The 16,552-nt window shown below is 39.7% G+C and overlaps 1 protein-coding gene across 4 annotated transcripts in view; it reads right to left on the reverse strand.

Annotated features, from left to right (window-relative positions):
- lrriq1 (leucine-rich repeats and IQ motif containing 1) overlaps positions 1–16,552 on the reverse strand; it is a 153,660-nt gene that overhangs the window by 112,368 nt on the left and 24,740 nt on the right. For all 4 annotated transcript variants that reach the window (XM_078417361.1, XM_078417360.1, XM_078417359.1 and 1 more), the window contains 4 exons: positions 15,654–15,806; positions 13,876–14,026; positions 9,808–10,001; positions 5,762–5,889 (listed from right to left, as the gene is read on the reverse strand). In XM_078417361.1, coding sequence (XP_078273487.1) covers positions 5,762–5,889; positions 9,808–10,001; positions 13,876–14,026; positions 15,654–15,806 — 626 coding nt within the window. The remainder of the gene's footprint in view (positions 1–5,761; positions 5,890–9,807; positions 10,002–13,875; positions 14,027–15,653; positions 15,807–16,552) is intronic.

Here is a 16,552-nt window from a genome sequence, read left to right on the forward strand (position 1 = left end):
CTAATTCAATATTGGTATGTACCACTTTAAGAATTATAAAACATGATAAATTTGAATTTGTACAATGGTATAACTTTTTCAGTAGAGAACTGGGCACAACAATCTGCATGCATGGATGGAAGCCAGAGGCTTGTACCTATTTAAACATGGTGGCATGTTACCATCCAATGCCAGTACACTGCTGGTAATGGTGGCAGAAACTGTGTGGAAGGAAGCTTCATCAAAGATATTGTCTCCCATTGTAAGGTTTTCTATTGTTAATCTGAATCACCAATTATCTCATATTTCCTAAAAACTGAATACTAAACTTTGTTTGCATAAGAAATATACATCAATTTAATATGTTTAATATTGTATTTCATGCAAATTTACCATGGGTTTTCTTAAAATTGGACTCTTAAGATTTAAGAAGTTCCCGTTTAGCATCTGCATAATTTGTCCAAACCATTTTTATTAATAGTTATCATCACTGATAAAGATCAGTTTCTGTTCAAACTCAACTTTCTAGTTGTCAAATTTGCAATGACCTACATGCAGAGTTCCACCACATATATCAAACACAAAAATAAAATTTATTCTGGGCTTGTTGCCCTCGTGTTTCAGTTACATTGAAACACTCCCTTAAAATAGAAGAACAAAGGATTTACTCAGTTTTGCTTATCAAACCCCCTGTGCATTTGCGTCAACAAATCGAGTAGATGAAGGGAGAACAAATCATACAAAATATGCATGGCAGAAGAATACTGTTTAAGGAACACAAGATGGCACTGATGGGATTAATCAATCATGCTGAAAGGATTCACGTTTAGGTATGTTATTTGAACATAAAAGAGGAAATAAAAAGAAAGGAAAATGGATTTGTTAAATACATTACTTACCAACAATGGTGGAGAGAAATCTGACTTATATCACATGTGTATAAACAGCTGGTTTTACTGACACCACACACTCAGTTACAAAGATTGTACAAAAATAGGAGTAAGCATTTGGTCGGTCAAGCTTGCTCTATCATTCAACAAGATCAAGACTAATCCGATAATTTAATATCATATCCCCCTCTCCTCCCATATTCTTTGGTTCCTCCTCCCTCTAGAAGTTATCAGTTTCCTTCTTACACATATTCAGTAATTTGATCTCCGAGCTGTCAGTGTAGAGAATTCTACAGGTTTACCAACCTTTGAGTAAAGGATATTTTATCTCAGTTCTAGATATCTATGACCCTTGCTCCTCGATCCTTGAGGTGTTGGTGTGCTTCTGTGGCTGTAGCTTCAGCATGTTTGGTCCAAGACAGATTGGTGTTATTTACACCTAGGAACTTGAAGCTCCTGACCATCTTAACTTTAGTACCACTGATGATGACTACCTCGTTTCCAGAAGTTGATAACAAGGTTTTTTGTTCAGCTGACATTGAGGGAGTGGTTATTGTCATAACATCATATTAGTAAGTTCTCTATCTACCTTCCTGTACTCCGTCACAAGATATTTCAAGATCTAGCCCACGATAGTGGTGTCATCAGTAAATTTGTAAATGGAGTTCATGCCGAGTTTGGCCGCACAGTTTTGAATGTGTAGCGAGCATTTTAAGACCTGGAGAACACAGCCTTGTTGGAGCAACATTGAGAATTACCGTATCGGGGAGGATGTTCTGTCGTCTATCCTCATCGATTGTGGTCTATGGATCAGGAAACATCCAGTTGCAAAGGGGGTGTGCTGACTCCTAGGTTCAGGAGTTTGGAGATGAGTTTGATTGGGATTATAGGAAAATAACTGCAGATGCTGGTACAAATCGAAGGTGTCACAAAATGCTAGAGTAACTCAGCGGGTCAGGCAGCATCTCAGGAGAGAAGGAATGGGTGACGTTTCGGGTCGAGACCCTTCTTAAGACTGTCGCCAGTCTGTAGAAGGGTCTCGACCCGAAATGTCACCCATTCCTTCTCTCCTGAGATGCTGCCTAACCTGCTGAGTTACTCCAGCATTTTGGGATACCTTGGTTGGGATTATGGTGTTAAAAGGGACTGTGGTCAGTAAATATGAGTCTGACATAGGTTTTCTTGTTGTCCAGATGTTCCAGCAATGATGTAGGGCCACAAACTGTCTGCAATGGACCAGTAACGGCAGTAGGGGAACTGCTCTGGATCAAGGCTGTTTGGGAGGCTGGTGTTAATGTGCGCCATGACCAGCCTGTCAAACCATGATGGTGGATGTCAGAACAACAGGACGGTGGTCATTAAGGCACACTACCCTGCTTTTCTTTGGCACCAGGATCATAGTGCTCTCCTCAAAGCAGCTGCTCTCCTCAGCATTGAGTAGGGAAAGGTTAAACGTCCATAAATACTCCTGCCAACTTGTCTGCCCAAGTCCTAAGGATGCAGTTGGGGTCTTCATCTACCTCAGTTGCTTTCCATGTGTTCACTCTCAAGAAGGCCCATCTGACAACTATGACTGTGGCCGTGGATATAAGTGCACCTTGGCAGATTATGTAATTGTACTGACCTTTTGTTCAAAATGAGCATAGAATGCATTGAGCTCATCGGAGAGGGACCCATTGTTGCCAGTCATACTGCCCAGGTCATAAATTGATTTCTTGTACCACTCGGGATAGTTTGACTTGAACACTGCAGACTTGGAATTCATCTGGGAGTGGACTTCATGGTTTATCCATGATTTCCGATTATGTTAAATGTACAAATTAACACAGCTTTGCTGAATACTTTCAGACCAAAACATTATGTATTGGTCAGAAATCAGGTTATTCCTAGCCCCTCTAAAGACAAAAATATTTGAGAAATTAGTTCAAACAAGGAAGAAAATGTGAGTTGAAAGAAACTCATTATTTCAGAATAGTACAATGATGGTGCAGAAAGAATGACAAAGGCTTGTTAATTCCACCCTCTCACCCAGCAACACCACCACCAGTGTCGTTTCTGTGCCTCTTAGTCTTCACTCTGTCATAGACATTTCTTCATTCTCTCCACCTCTACTCTTTGTATCCCAAAACATGCATTTATTAAAACTTTTCCAGATTCTGATGGAAGGTCATCAACTCAAACATAATTTCTGTTTCTTTCTCCACAAGTGCTGAGTGTTTTCTGCATTTTCTGTTTTTATTTTGCTTTTGTGTTAGAATAAACAGGCGTGTGTTAGAATAATGCACCAAGTGTAGTTACACTAATTAGCAACGGACTAATATTCGTTAGAATTTTAAATGTCATACCGGCAAAGGATTAGACCATTTAGTAAACTGTTCTCATTTTAGGGAAAGAAAATACAAAACCCATAACATCTTTTCATAGTGGAAAGTAACATATGATAGGGGTTAAATTATCTTTGTTTTATATCTATGTTTAAAAAAGAACTTGTGGAAGGGACACATACCACGAGATAAGACTGACAAAAATTAGATTAATTTTCCTTTTTTTTACCACAGAAAAAGGCAATGCAAAATTGTGGTCCTTGGCTTGCCGAGATAGAAAGCAACAAACCTGACTTCCAATTGGATATTGGAGCCGCAGTTCATTATTACATGTTCCAATGTAGAAGAGGAAAGGTTTTGCAATATTCTACTCAGAAAATGAGGCTATCTTGGGTATCCATTGTAAACAAATTAACTTCCAAGTAGACTACAGAAATCAGGTGAACCAATTATCTTGAATTGAGATTAAGGCTGAAGTTTGATTTAAACGTGGAGCTAAGTTAGGTCAATATTAAAAACAACACGAATACAAGCTATTTGGCATTCCCATATAAAAGTTCATATTAATTTTGTTAAACAAAGGGCGAGTTATAATGGGAAGGAGAGGCCTAGCACAGACAGCCTTAAGCCCAGAGCAATACCTTTTTATTATTGGAGAGAATATTGTGAAATAAGCAACTAAGTTACAAAGGGCGATGGCATGAACTCCATGTACAAGTTTACAGCTGACACCACTATCCTGGGCATTTCAGGTCAGGTCCTACATCTGGATAAGCCCAATTTTGCCTGCTGTAAAAGTGGCCCCAAAAAAAAAGCTAGAGTTTTTTCATAATTTGACGACAATAAATATACTATGAGGATATAATTGTTCCATTGTGTCTGTTTAATAGCATATTTTATTTGACAAGGAGTTTATTTTATCTCAGTTAATCTTTTGGACGATCAGAGAATGAGCATTTGTAAAACCTCAAAAATCAATTTCAAATACTTACAAAAATGAACTTCAACTAGATAAATTCTAATACTTGCCACAACCCACTAAAATCCCTAAGGAATCCAAACAAAGTCAATATCATGACACTTGGTTGGCTTAGCTGCACTAGAGAAACGGAGAAGCAAAAATCTAAGAGGAATAATGGTAGGAGATTTTACATGAATGGAACAGATAGGTGCTTCTATGGCTGTAGATGCAAATCTAGGATGGTGCATTACTTTGCTGGTGCTGGGATTAATTATGCCACAGAATAAGTACAGAGTATTCTAAAGGGGTGAGTGTAAACAGACAGAGTTTGTAATCCACACTAATCTTAACAACATAGGTAAATAGAGGGATGAGATTTGGTGACTTGAATATAGGGAGGTAGGTTGCAGATTAAAGAGCGGGATCAAAGGCTGTTGTGGCTGCGTTACCTCTGATAACATACGACGGGGAAAATAGGAAAAAGAGGCTAGCTTAGTTTAACATGTGACAAAAGGGATGGTGCTAAATGAAAGACCAGAATTCAAATAATCTGATCGAAGATATTGCCATTATCCTGTTCATTACTTCACCCCTCTGCCACTCTTTCTGCAGTTTACATCTAAAGTGTCTCCTTTTCTTCCCATTGAGTGTTTCCAGCATTTTCTGTTTTTATTTCAGATTTCCAGCATCTGCAGTTGATTTTATTTTTTAAGCATCATGTAATGTGTTTGGAAGGATCAAGTAAGATAAACAGCAAGAAATAAGATAACCGGTTAGATATTAAATAATGTAACAACGGAGGAATCTTGAAATGTACATCCACAAATTTCCGAGGATGAAGGTACAGATGGATAAAGTGCTTGGAAAACCACTGGGTGGACTAGCCTTTATTGACTAGTACACCATAAATCATATATCATACCTTTATCAAGTTAGAACTAGAGAAATACTAGCTAAGCCTGCCACAACATCTCCAGTGCCTCTTGAAAAGAGTCGTGTAGATTTAGGTGAATAAAAGCATGACCTTATTTGATCATTTTATCTTTTTATACAACAGGGTATGATTAAAATGGAACATTGTAATCAGTGTCAGTTCTTCATTCGATCTTTCAAATACCATATTGCGTTTCGATATGCACTCTTCTCCCCCACACCCACTCCACTCCAACAAATGTTACTGATCAATTTACTTCAAAACCAAGTGGGCCATGTTACATGCATTATAATATTAATTTATGGCAATCATGAATATAGAGTCAGAGTGTCATAGAGTAATTATTGAGCATGTAGACAGGTCTTTGGCCCATCTCTCCCATGCTGACCAAAATGCCCATTAGAGCTAGTCCCATTTCCCCACATTTGCACTATATTCCTCAAACCTATCCTCTGCTTGCACCTGTCCAAATATCTTTTAAATATTGCTATTGTGCCTGTCCTGACCACTTTCTTTGGCAACTCATTCCATAAACGCACCACCCTCATTATTAAATGACAAAGTTCATGCAATGCATTAATAAACCAAACCTAGAAACTTGTGTAGCATTGTACTTATCAGATGTTTAAGAAACCCAAGCTACATTTAAAGTCACTGTTATACTAAACCTTACCTGTTCCGAGAAACAGAGAGACGTTGAAGCATTGGCAGCCAGTAATCAGACAGCTCTTTCAGAGTGGAGATACTATTGTCATCCAAATGCAAGTCACGCAGCAATACGTGATTTCCAAATCTGGGTAACTGTAAAAGGGTGAAAGGAATTCTGAAAAGTTCCATCTATCCATTTTAGATTATAAAAGGATCATACCATTGTTAAATGTACTTTACATTGAACTGGTATCCTGCTTTATTTATTTGATCATTTTCCTCTTTGGTAACCATCACGGCATCTAACTTTTGTGCCAAAGGCTGAGTTGACTGGAAGATATAGATAATATGGCGACTTTCTTCATGAAATGGAATGAACTGTAAAATTTGCTGTTGTTATTTAGGAAAAATCTTAGTCAATCATATGCACAAAGATTCCAAGTGAGCAATGGCGTATTGTTCATTGAGGAATATAATCATATCTAAATTTATATGTATGGATGCTGCCAGATCTGACTTTCACGACTTACTGCTTTAATTTCAGACTTCTAGCATCTGTGGCACTTTGTATTTGGATTGATCTTCTTTTATATCTTTAACTCTGCAGGTATCACTTTTAAGTCTCAACCAAAAAATAATATCTCCAAAAGTGCAGTATTCCTTCAGTATTCCACCAGGCTTATCTGTACAATTCTCTGGAGTGGAGATGAAACTAAATTTTTCAGATTTATGAGTGAAAAATGCTACCATAGGAACATGACTGACACCTTAAAATTGCAATGGCTAGTAAAGCAATCTTGCAAAATATTCTTCTGAATTGCAACATTCTGCTTCAATTAATTACACAAAAGTTGTAATTTCCTGTCAGAAGCACACTGTGACCTACCCAATTGCCATGTTTGCACCTTTCCTTAACAGAACTTTTTCCAGAAGTGTTAACTTGAAATATTTACTTTATTTCTCTTTCCATAGATGCTAATATAAAGCATGGCAAATTCTTGGGTCAACTCTCAGCAAAGTAGCGGCCAGATCCACTGTGGTGAAGCTCTGCATGGTAGCAGGGTTTGTTGTGCGTAAATTACATCAGATTGAGAGCGGGAGGTGAAAAGGCTCAGTCTAGAAAGAATTTGAGAAAATTCCTTGCAACCAGTTAGTCAACACCCTCTGCCTCTGCCTTACCTTGCCAAAAGCTAGGAATGATTCCCAATGCTTTTAATATTTAAAAAACCCTGAAAATTATTAAAACCACTTAAGAAATATTAAAAACAATTTCAAATATTCAGCTAAACTTAAATCATGTATAAGGATGTAACTTTATTAAAATTTATCTTGGTCCCTTCCTGTTACCTTCTCTGTTCAATTGATTGGAAATAGCATTCCTACTCATTAGGATTTCTGATTGTGTGCACTCATATATAGGAAGATAGACACAAAAAGCTGGAGAAGGAATGGGTGATGTTTTGGGTCGAGACCCTTCTTCAGACTGGTTTGGGATAAGGGAAATGAGAGAAACAGACGGTGATGTGGACAGATAAAGAACAATGAATGAAAGATATATAAGAAAATAACTGCAGATGCTGGTACAAATCGATTTATTCACAAAATGCTGGAGAAACTCAGCAGGTAAGGCAGCATCTCGGGAGAGAAGGAATGGGTGACGTTTCGGGTCGAGACCCTTCTTCAGACTGATGTCAGGGGGGCGGGACAAAGGAAGGATATAGGTGGAGACAGGAAGATAGAGGGAGATCTGGGAAGGAGGAGGGGAAGGGAGGGACAGAGGAACTATCTAAAGTTGGAGAAGTCGATGTTCATACCACTGGGCTGCAAACTGCCTGAAACTGAATGAAAGATATGCAATAAAGTAACGATGATAAAGGAACAGGCCATTGTTAGCTGTTTGTCGGGTGAAAATGAGACGCTAGTGTGACTTGGGTGGGGGAGGGATAGAGAGAGAGGGAATGCCGGGGCTACCTGAAGTGAGAGAAATCAATATTCATACCACTGGGCTGTAAGCTGCCCAAGTGAAATATGCGATGCTGTTCCTCCAATTTGCATTTAGCCTCACTCTGACAATGGAGGAGACCTAGGACAGAAAGGTCTGTGTAGGAATGGGAAGGAGAATTAAAGTGTCCAGGAACCGGGAGATCAGGTTGGTTCAGGCGGGCTGGGCGAAGGTGTTCCACGAAACGATCGCCAGTCTGCGCTTGGTCTCGTCGATGTATAAGAGTCCACATCTTGAACAACAGATACAGTAGATGAGGTTGGAGGAGGTGCAAGTGAACTCTGCCTAACCTTAAAGGACTGTTGGGGTCCCTGGACAGAGTCAAAGGAGGAGGTATAGTGACATGTGTTGCATCTCCTGCGGTTGCAGGGGAAGATACCTGGGGAGGGGGGTGGTTTGGTTGGGAAGGGATGAGTTAACTAGGGAGTTGTGGAGGGTTTGGTCGCTGCGGAAGGCGGAAAGGGGTGGAGATGGGAAAATGTGGAGAGTGGCGAGATCCCGTTGAAGGTAGCGGAAATTTTGGAGGATTATGTTTTGTATGTAACGGCTGATGGGGTGGAAGGTAAGGACTGGGGGTCTGTCTTTGTTGGACCAGGAGGAGGAGGAGCAAGGGCGGAACTGCAGGGTACTGAGGAGACACGAGTGATGGCCTCATCTATGATGGGAGAGGGGAACCCCCATTCCCTCGGATGTCCTAGTATGGAACACCTCCTCTTGGGCGCAGATGCGGCGTAGACGGAGGATTTGGGAGTAGAGGATAGAGTCTTTGCAGGATCAGGGTGGGAAGAAGTGTAGTCGAGATAGTTGTGGGAGTCAGTGGGTTTGTAATAGACGTCAGTTATTAGTCTATTTCCTGATGGAGACTGTGAGATCAGGAAAGGGGAGGGTGGTGTCGGAGATAGTCCAAGTAAATTTGAGTGCAGGATGAAAATTGGTGGTGAAGTTACCAACAATAAAAACTTTTAAGAGCTTCCACACTTCCGACAGCATAACCTTTACAGTGACAGAAAATGAAACTCATGATGCAAATAACATTAATTATATGTTTAAAAGAACACTTGGAACGGGAAGGCCAATTTTCTCGACCAAATTTAATTTGTATCTACTGTGGTAACAATGCATCATCAATATGTTTATTGCATTGGAATCATGAGGTAGGCAGCCAGATCATGGGAATCATGAGGTAGGCAGCCAGATCATGGGAATCATGAGGTAGGCAGCCAGATCATTGGAATCATGAGGTAGGCAGCCAGATCATTGGAATCATGAGGTAGGCAGCCAGATCATTGGAATCATGAGGTAGGCAGCCAGATGCCACTTGTGGAACGGACAGCAGAGCAACACAAAGCAGTGTTTGCACTTCTGTGTTTAATGGCAGATGTGCCCATACTTGAAGTTGCTGTGTAATCAGTGCCATTTTCCCTATTTATATTGGCAGCAAATTATGCATCGATGTGATAATTAAAAAATTACAGCATATTCACTGATAACAATTTAAAGCATTCAGCTGAATTACTTCTCAATAGATTATATGTATTTGTGTCATAGGCCGGCAACAACACATACTTCTGGCATAAAACTGGCTGGGGCAGAATGAACACACACAATTAAGTGCAAAATATATATCATTAAATTGATGCCTTGGAGTGGGGTTTTTTCAAATGCAGTAGTCTCATCTCAGGAATCAGCTTATGATAATTTATATAGTTTAAGCTTTGCTTTGGCAACTGACAGCAACATTCCAGGATCTTTTGATCATGTTAAGTTGTGGTCACTACTAGCTTAGGAAAATAACTGCAGATGCTGGTACAAATCGAAGGTATTTATTCACAAAATGCTGGAGTAACTCAGCAGGTCAGGCAGCATCTCAGGAGAAGGAATGGGTGTCGTTTTGGGTCGAGACCCTTCTTCAGACTGGTCACTCCTAGCTGTTCCTCATGCATTCTCTCTTACATCAACTAATCCTAGTGCATAAAGAACGCGAGGCTCTAGGTGCAGCATTTTGAACATTATTCTAAATTGCTTTATTTTCACTTAGTTAACAATCAACTATACATTTGTTACGTTACCTCAGAAAGGTTGTTGTTTTGTAACTTCAAAGTTTGAAGAAGTCCACAGTTATCAATACCTTCAATGCTGCTGAGATGGTTAAAGGAACAATTCAGGTAAAGAAGGGTAGGAGTTTCACTTAAACCTTTGGTGTTTATCAACTGGTTATGATCTATAACCAGTCTCTGGAGTTTCTTCAGAGATTCCAGACCACCTAGAAAATTACAAATAAAATAAACAAATGAATCAATATTCGTAAAACCAATTAGTCCAATTTACATTCATAAAAACATACAAACATAGAAAATAGGTGCAGGAGGAGGCCATTTAGCCCTTCAAGCCAGCACCGCCATATTCATTGTGATCATGGTTGATCATCTACAATCAGTAACCTGTGCCTGCCTTCTCCCCATATCCCTTGATTCCAAAAGCCCCTAGAGCTCTATCTAAGTTCCATAGTTCCATAGTTAATTTTTACCAGCACTTACTCTATGCATTTGTGTATCACAATTTCTAAGCTCTCGCCATGTGGAAGTAGAAAAGTGTTTCTATTCCACTATTATGAGAACAGTACTCTTAAATGAATGCAACATTTCTGAGTTCATACAGTGCCCTCCATAATGTTTGGGGCAAAGACCCATCATTTATTTATTGTCTCTGCACTCCACAATTTGAGATTTGTAATAGAAAAAAAATCACATGTGATTGAAGTGCACATTGTCAGATTTTATTAAAGGCCATTTTTACACATTTTGGTTTCACCATGTTGAAATTACAGCTATGTTTATACATAGTCCCCCGATTTCAGGGCACCATCATGTTTGGGACACATGGCTTCACAGGCGTTTGTAATTGTTCAGGTGTGTTTAATTGCCTCCTTAATGCAGGTATAAGAGAGCTCTCAGCACCTAGTCTTTCCTCCAGTCTTTCCTTCGCCTTTGAAAACTTTTATTGCTGTATATCAACATGAGGACCAAAGTTGTGCCAATGAAAGTCAAAGAAACCATTATGAGACTGGGAAACAAGAATAAAACTGTTAGAGACATCAGACAAAGCTTAGGCTTACCAAAATCAACTGTTTGGAACATCATTAAGAAGAAAGACAGCACTGGTGAGCTTACTAATCGCAAAGGGACTGGCAGGCCAAGGAAGACCTCCACAACTGATGACAGAAGAATTCTCTCTATAATAAAGAAAAATCCGCAAACACCTGTCCGACAGATCAGAAACACTCTTCAGGAGTCGGGTGTGGATTTGTCGATGATCACTATCCGCAGAAGACTTCATGAACAGAAATACAGAGGTTACACTGCAAGATGCAAACCACTGGTCAGCCGCAAAAATAGGAAGGCCAGGTTACAGTTTGCCAAGTACTTAAAAGAGCAACCACAGTTCTGGAAAAAAAGTCTTGTGGACAGATGAGATGAAGATTAACTTATATCAGAGTGATGGGAAGAGCAAAGTATGGAGGAGAGAAGGATCTGCCCAAGATCCAAAGCATACCACCTCATCTGTGAAACACGGTGGTGGGGGTGTTATGGCCTGGGCATGTATGGCTGCTGAAGGTACTGGCTCACTTATCTCCATTGATGATATAACTGCTGATGGTAGTAGCATAATGAATTCTGAAATGTATAGACACATCCTATCTGCTTAAGCTCAAACAAATGCCTCAAAACATACTGCTAAAGCACCAAAGATGTTTTTCAAAGCTCAAAAATGGTCAATTCTTGACTGGCCAAGTTAATCACCCGATCTGAACCCAATTGAGCATGCCTTTTATATGGTGAAGAGAAATCTGAAGGGGATTAGCAGCCAAAACAAACATAAGCTAAAGATGACTACAATACAGGCCTGGCAGAGCATCACCAGAGAAGACACCCAGCAACTGGTGATGTCCATGAATCGCAGACTTCAAGCAGTCATTGCATGCAAAGGATATGCAACAAAATACTAAACATAACTACTTTCATTTACATTGCTGTATCCCAAACATTATGGTGCCCTGAAATCGGGGGACTATGTATAAACACTGCTGTAATTTCTACATGGTGAAACCAAAATGTATAAAAATGGCCTTAATGAAAAACGTACAATGTGCACTTTTTAACCACATGTGATTTTTTCCTATTACAAATCTCAAATTGTGGAGTATGGAGGCAAATAAATAAATGCTGGGTATTTGTCCCATACATTATGGAGGGCACTGCATCTTGATCAATCCTGACTCTTATGTGATGACGTTTGTGCAAAACAACATTTACTAAGAAGGCTCCAAATATCCTGCATCGTATGGGGTTTTCTGTATTTAGAGGGAAACTTGCTCGCTCAAAACATTTTGATACAGGATGTCACTTTTTCCATTTTGAAAGCAAAGAAAGCAAAGAGCATGATGGAGGTGTGGAGGGCCAGCAATCAGCAGACCAGTCCAAACAGCATTGAAAAAGCTTCTAATGATGTAGCTAAAAGTGTTTATATTCCACTAATAGAAATAACGTACTCTTAAATGAACGCAAAATTTCTGAGTCCATTTCTAGATCAATCCTGTTGTTCGTCCTTCGGGTTCGAAGATGACCATGACTTCACTTTCAGTTGGAGGATTGGTGACTGTGGGTCCGGAAGTGACTGCTGAGGCCAATTCGCGCCCACACGTAGGACACAAGTGGATGGGTGCTGCAGTGGAAGTGGAGGTAGCCCGAGCCTTGCGCGCGGTGCGTTTCCTCTGGGCCTCTGCAGTGCGTCTGTTCTCTGCTCGTTGGGCTCCTGATCAATCCTAACTCTTATGTGAGGAAGTTTGTGCAAAACAACATTTACTAACAGGGCTCCCCGATGTCCACCATCATATGGGATTTCCTGCTTTGAAAGGGAAACGAGTGATGTCCCACTAGATGATGATTGACTGAGAATCCCTATATATGGTGATCAGGTGTTGCACGGAGCTGTGGCTGCAGTTCAAAGGGAGGAGGATTTTAGTTTCCTAATTATTACAGCTACAATTCTGCAGCCCAGCAGCTTGGGACGCTTTCTTGATTACAGGCTGTGATTCAAATTTTTGCTGCTCTCGTGCTCATGGTCATTGTCATAATGCTGACATGGTTTACTTTACCCACTCTATCTTCTGATGTTGTGATTGGGACATCCAGGATAGCAGGGCCTTATATGATGCCAATTCTGGCTGTCAGCCAGAATCCAGGGCACTGGGTCTTGGACAAGGTTCGGGATAGACGGTTGGGAAGAGAGCAAGATCAGGCAGGCCGACCAGAGAGTACAGATCAGACAGTTACTATAGGCATCTCATAAGACGTGAATGAGGGCGGCACGATGGCGCAGCGGTAGAGTTGCTGCCTTACAGCGAATGCAGCACCAGAGATTCAGGTTCGATCCTGACTACGGGCGCCGTCTGTACGGAGTTTGTGCGTTCTCCCCGTGACCTGCGTGGGTTTTCTCCGAGATCTTCGGTTTCCTCCCACACTCCAAAGACGTACAGGTTTGTAAGTTAACTGGCTGGGCAAATGTAAAAATTGTCCCTAGGTATGTAGGATAGTGTTAATGTGCGGGGATCGCAGGGTGGCGCGGACCCGGTGGGCCGAAGGGCCTGTTTCCGTGGTGTATCTCTAAATCTAAAAAAATCTAACATTAAGCAAACTAGGTGCACCAATTCACTGCTGGTGCTGCGTGGATCACTAATGGTGACTGTCATCTGCCAGGAGATATCACTGCCACACTGTACTCTATATTGGGCTGAAGGACAAAGCAAAATTCTTCACAGGCGGGTTGAGAAATGGGTGGATTGCTGCAGCTGGGCGCCTCCATCCATCCAAGCCACTTTGTAAATTCTGGCAGTTATTGGGTATAATCACCAGCAGGCATTCAGAAGGTCAGAGCAAGGTGAACAGAGATGCAACCTAGATAAAATGTCAACAACCTCCACTAATAACCCGTTCCCTATTCTTGGAAGCAATGCTGGCAACCCAACTCACCAAGGAGAACAAGGAACAACTACACCAGAAAATGCACTGAAAAATAACTTGAACAAATCAGAACAGACCATAGGTAAAGCCAAACGCTCGAAGCCATAAATTGCTCACCTATCCGAGTGATGTTATTGTGTGATAATTCAAGGATCCGTAGGTTGCTACATTTTTCCAGACCATGAATAGAAGTGATCTGATTATGACTAAGCAGAAGAATGCAGAGATCATCTAATTCAAGGCAGTGGATATTCTTGATGTTATTTTCCTATGTAAATGAAAAGGATTTTGAGATATCATTTAAAATTGTACATTCAGGTTCTTGTCATGATAATTCAATAAGTAATTTATATTGATTATCTTATTATTACTCCTTTTCAAATTTTAATTTTAGTGGATAGATTATAGTCACTTCATGGGAATTCCCACTTCATTACTTCATGGGAATCTTGGAAATACATGGTCTCTTTGTTCTTGTTCTAATCAGGCGGTGAAGAGGATATTCTACAATCTGATGGTATCGCTCACATGTATCTCTGATAAGTCAATTGCCTTTTGTTCTGTCTGTTTTTAGCAAAGGGGTCATGAATTCAATGAAACTCAAACACTTAGGGACATGAGAGCACATACCTTTTCCTTTATTGTGCTTATCTTTAAATTGATAAATATTTTCTTTGTAAACCTTTCCTACAGTCTTTACAAGCATTGTTAATTAGTAACAATGTCACCTGTCATTCTCTGAGTGTCAGACTTGACTCTGAAATAATTTAACAGAAATACTCTTCCTCCCGCAACATGTATGTTGCTATGTGAACGTTATGTAATGTTACCACAAATGTACAGGTGAGGAGGATGCAGTTTAGACAATAGACAATAAACAATAGGTGCAGGAGTAGGCCATTTGGCCCTTCGAGCCAGCACCACCATTCAATGTGATCATGGCTGATCATTCTCAATCAGTACCCCGTTCCTGCCTTCTTCCCGTATCTCCTGACTGCTACCCTTAAGAGCTCTATCTAGCTCTCTCTTGAATGCATTCAGAATTGGCCTCCACTGCCTTCTGAGGCAGAGAATTCCACAGATTCACAACTCTCTGACTGTTTATATCTAGATAGTCATTTCCCCATAATATAAGGGATAGCCTTGAGTGAAGTTTGCCATTGCCAAAATGGTGCAAATTTATCACGACCTGTCTCTCCCTATAAGACCAAAATCCATGCACATGAGAAATATTTTCTAAACATCTCAAGGTAAATTTAAGGCTAATTCGTAAAGTATGCTTGCTTTGAATAAGATAAATGAAAACTATTTCAGCCCCTTCCAGATGAGGAAAGAATGGTCCAGTTGTAATATAAATGCCGTGCAACACCTTTGGTAAACAAAACTAATAAAAAGAAGAAACTATAAAGGAATAGTTGTCTTTCTTTTAGTTTAGTTAAGTTTAGTTTCGAGATACAGCGTGGATACAGGTGCTTCGGCCCACTGAGTCTGCGCTGACCAGCTATCACCCGTACACTAGTTTTATTCTACACACTAGGGTTAATTATTGGGATGTGGGAGGAAACCGGAGCACCCGGAGAAAACCCACATGGCCCCTGGGAGAATGTACAAACTCCATACAGACAGCACCCATGGTCAGGATTGAACATGGATCCCTGGCACTGTAAAGCAGCAACTCTATCACTGCGCCACTGTGCTGCCCTAGGAATCTTTTAGGAAATATTGGTTAAATATGAATTACTTAATTATGAAAGAGTGATATAGGTGTCTCAATTTTAACAAATTTATTTAATTGAGATTTTGATAAATGGGTGGCTACAACGAGCAAGAATAATGCACAACTCCAGTTGGTATAAACCAATAGTTATTTAATAGTAAATGGGTTTTTTTATTACCTGTACATCAATGTATTTTAAACGTTTGCAATTATTGACCCCCTCCAATGTCTGCAATCCACAGTTTCGGAGGGTTAGTGACTTTATTCTTGGACACTGTGAGAACGTGGACAGGCTGCAGCCTGGCAAACCTTGAAGGGTAACAGTTGTTACCTATATTCAAGAAAAATGTTTCATTATGTAGAAAACTATTTTCCATAAAATTGCTTTTCCACATTATGACAGAACAACACAATAAATTTGTCTGTGAATCTGCCCTGAAGTTTGCTTCCAAAGTTTGTTGACATTTTCAGAAGTCCTAAACATTTGTTTGTTTAGTCATAATAGCTAACATCCAAATGAAAATAAAATCCTAAATATTAGGCATAATTATGTCAGCTATCTATAATCAACTTCAAACCTGATGCGTTAACCTACTTCACAGATACAATTCGTCAAATTATAAAGATATAAGTGCAGAATTATCTTGAATATGTTAAAGCATTGCTATTTTCAAAATACTGAAGAAAGAAAGCTTTTGACGGGTTGAACCCTAGGGAATTTCACTATAAATTATTGCATATCATAAATTTGCTGAAATAAATAAATAAAGATAAGTGATAAAAGTCAGATTTCCTCATTTTCTTCAACACTAGATTTGGACTGCACACGCAAGAAAATATATGATTAAATCATCTTTTAAACAACATGCAGGCCAAAGTACATCGTTCATTTGTGGAAGCGAATGGCTTAAATGAACCAACACATTTTTTGAGCATCTATCAAATGAAATTCCTGATTAATGGAGCATTTTATTATTAAAGCTTCATTTAAGAAACATTTTAAAAAACATTCTAATCGTACATTATATAAGAAAGATATAAATATATATATTTTCCCATCATTTCTCATTCACTTTC

The sequence above is a fragment of the Rhinoraja longicauda genome, chromosome 20 (genome assembly GCF_053455715.1).
Source record: "Rhinoraja longicauda isolate Sanriku21f chromosome 20, sRhiLon1.1, whole genome shotgun sequence".
In the NCBI taxonomy this organism is placed as follows: domain Eukaryota; kingdom Metazoa; phylum Chordata; class Chondrichthyes; order Rajiformes; family Arhynchobatidae; genus Rhinoraja; species Rhinoraja longicauda.